Here is a 3,128-nt window from a genome sequence, read left to right as displayed (position 1 = left end):
AGTAGGGACTATTACAAGTTTACAACTAAGTGTTTCATCTTATCTTCTGTCACATAATATCTTAGGTCAATAATGACAAAATGAAATGCATTGACTCTCATTAAAATGGTCATATTACATTTTAACAACACGTTCACTTTGTTCGCTGGCAGAGACCTATAACTTAAAGTTAGATTCTGGAAAAAATAAAAAATAAACGCCTAAAGTTATATTATGAGTGTGAAAGTGAAGCAACCGATACCAACTCAACACTCAAATCACATGGTGGCTATTTCCTCGCATGCATGTAATTATAAGACACTTCCCGAAATATCACTATGGCATATATGAAGCTCCAACAGATCAACTTTACTTCACAGCCGGAAACGACGGGACAGTGACACACGTCGAGCCTATATAGTTAGCCACGATCCAAGAGTTGAATAAAACTCACCATTGACTAGAGGGAGTATATCCATGGAGGCGACCCTGGTAGAAATGGTACACACCCTTGCCGCCATCCTTATTCTCTGGCTGATCTCGAGGTCCCTGTGGCATCTGGTATGGAGGCCGTACGCCGTCGCCGGCTGGTTTGAACGGCAGGGGATACGAGGGCCACCTTACAGATTCGTCCTTGGGTCCTTGTGGGAGATGAAACAGATGTTGGTTGCCGAGAGGACAAAGGCGCCTCTGGATATCGGCAGCCACGACTACACCTCCCGCGTCAATCCTTTCTTTCACAAATGGGCCGCCGATTATGGTAAATGCATGAAATGTTTCTCACTTTTTATCATCTGAAAGACTGGTTGTTCATCATATAGTACTAGTATCATTTAATTAAGCCCTCATATAAAGGTGTGGGTATCTACTTAGGGAAAACATTTCTGTATTGGTTGGGACCAACACCGACAATATATTCTACCGACTTGGAGCTAGTCAAGCAAGTACTGGAAGACAAGACAGAGTTGTTCCAAAAGGACTACCTGAATCCAATCTTGGAACGCATCTTCGGCAAAGGACTTGTGACCACAAACGGCGATGACTGGAAACGGCATCGCAGAGTCGTATACCCGATCTTCAACCACGAGAGCCTCAAGGTTGTTGCCTAGTACTACAACGAATGAACGTAGTACCAAGTTTATTTTAGCCGTCTGTTTTGTTGGACTAAATAGCCTACTTTTGGTGGTTTATCCTATGCGTAGTCTGTGTCAGCTATGACAAGGGAAGGCACGCAAAAGATGATTGCGCAATGGTGCAACCAAATAGAAAAGGGTGACGGCCACCAAGCCGAGATAGACATGAGGTGCTACGCTGAAGAGTTGACTTTAGGAGTCATTGAACAGGTGATCTTCGGCCAAAACAGCAAAGAATCCCGGGAGGTGTTTGTCGCAGGCAAGGAGGGCCAGAAGCTCGCGGTATATGCGTTTGCGGATCCTCAAATACCCGGATTTAGGTATAATATTTGTAGATTTATATAGTCGAGATGCTAGATTTAGCAAAACCACACATTAATAAGCATTGGACTGGCAGCCATATAACACTATATATCTTGCTAAATTTTGTTTTTATATACAGATACCTGCCCACACCCCGTAACATTAGGGCATGGAAACTTGACAAGTCGGCGACGAGCAATATAACACAGCTCATAAAGGAGCGGCTTGCCAGTGGTGTCGGCGGAGACGACCTACTCGGGTTGATGCTGCAGGCGTACAAGTTAAAAGAAGTTGAATCATTGAGCTACGATGAGATGATCGGTGAGTGCAAGACCATCTTCGCCGCTGGGCAGGACTCAGGTGCAACCCTCCTCACCTGGGCGATGTTCTTGCTCAGCATCTACCCAGAATGGCAAGAGAAGCTCAGGAAAGAAGTGCTGAGAGAATGCAGGGATGATGATGGCGACGCCCCCAATAGCAATAGCATCCAAGTCCTTGGCAAACTGAAGCTAGTATGTTCATATAAGACATAATACTTTGACTCATGTCTTATAAATTCTCTGATATCTTGGTGCATATATGTCAATGCAGCTTAGCATGTTCCTTCTTGAGACACTGAGGCTCTACAGTCCTGTGCCGTTCTTGCTGAGGAAGACCGCGTCTGACACAACATTAGCAAACATCAAATTTCGAAAAGGAACCATGATAACAATTCCGATCATGATGTTGCACCGGAGCAAGGAGATTTGGGGCCTCGATGCCGACGAGTTCAACCCCATGAGGTTTGAGAAAGGCGTCTTGGGGGCTACCAACAACACATATGCAATGTTGGCCTTCTCATGCGGGCCACGTGCGTGCCCTGGGAGGAACTATTCCATGATCGAGGTGCAGACCGTGATGACGTTGATCCTGAGAAGATTCTCCTTCTCCCTCTCTTCCCAGTATGTTCACATGCCCAGGAACCTCATCACACTGGCACCTAGGTATGGGCTTCCCCTAATCGTGAGGAATTTGCTGGATGGACAAAAAAGTGACATTTAATATCTTAGTTTGTGTCATTTGTAAGAAATAATATCTATGTTCTGCCTAGAAAAGAGGCAAGATGGATGTGTGGTGTGTGATGTGGTTTATGAACCTGTGATTTGAGAACCAGCGAAAAAAAATTGTGATATGAGAAGATGGCACATAAGTGAATAAACTCGGTTCTTGGTTGTGTATGTAGTTCTATACTTGTATGTCTAGGTTCCGTTCTACATACTACGGTTGAAAATACAAGGTTTAGGGTTTTGCGTGGGTGGTTGAGATCCAGCCTCACGTCTCAATATATAGATGATTACAATTACAATTACATATGTATACAAATACGTGTATAAGGACAATATACTAGACCCTATTTTACATGCCCACTCAATCTGAACTACATACAAGATTCAGATTGGTTTTAAAACGGTCTAGCATATGTCTAGTAGCGGGTTTAGTAAATACATCCACTAACTGACTGTAGAAATAAACCTGACTTCCAGTTCACAAGTAGCTACTCGTTCTCTCACAAAGTGGAAATCAATCTCAATGTGTTTAGTCCGAGCACGAAGCACTGGATTCGCCGTCAGGTAAGTTGCCCCTAAGTTATCACACCACAATATAGGAGTGCGCTGCCATGGGACTCCAAGTTCTGTGAGAACTGAGTCTATCCAAATGGCTTCAGCTGCGCCA

General features: G+C 44.1%; 1 protein-coding gene across 1 annotated transcript; it reads left to right on the top strand.

Moving 5' to 3' along the window:
- Positions 1–444: 444 nt before the first annotated feature.
- LOC123116711 (cytochrome P450 709B2) lies at positions 445–2,628 on the top strand. The gene is made up of 5 exons (XM_044537633.1): positions 445–739; positions 853–1,076; positions 1,182–1,432; positions 1,555–1,927; positions 2,007–2,628. The coding sequence occupies exons 1-5, from the start codon at positions 457–459 to the stop codon at positions 2,454–2,456; spliced, it is 1,581 nt and encodes a 526-aa protein (XP_044393568.1). The 5' UTR covers positions 445–456; the 3' UTR covers positions 2,457–2,628.
- The last annotated feature ends 500 nt before the right edge of the window (positions 2,629–3,128 follow it).

The sequence above is a fragment of the Triticum aestivum genome, chromosome 5B (genome assembly GCF_018294505.1).
Source record: "Triticum aestivum cultivar Chinese Spring chromosome 5B, IWGSC CS RefSeq v2.1, whole genome shotgun sequence".
In the NCBI taxonomy this organism is placed as follows: domain Eukaryota; kingdom Viridiplantae; phylum Streptophyta; class Magnoliopsida; order Poales; family Poaceae; genus Triticum; species Triticum aestivum.
Note: the sequence above shows the minus strand (reverse complement) of the source record. Positions and strands in the feature narration are given on the sequence as shown.

What these genes read in the sequence shown, in the direction of transcription:
- LOC123116711 (XM_044537633.1), top strand. Translation starts at nt 457, where the DNA reads ATGGAGGCGACCCTGGTAGAAATGGTACACACCCTTGCCGCCATCCTT. An exon ending in TCAACCACGAGAGCCTCAAG is followed by an intron (nt 1,077 to 1,181) that starts GTTGTTGCCTAG and finishes TCCTATGCGTAG; the next exon opens with TCTGTGTCAGCTATGACAAG. An exon ending in TCCTTGGCAAACTGAAGCTA is followed by an intron (nt 1,928 to 2,006) that starts GTATGTTCATAT and finishes ATGTCAATGCAG; the next exon opens with CTTAGCATGTTCCTTCTTGA.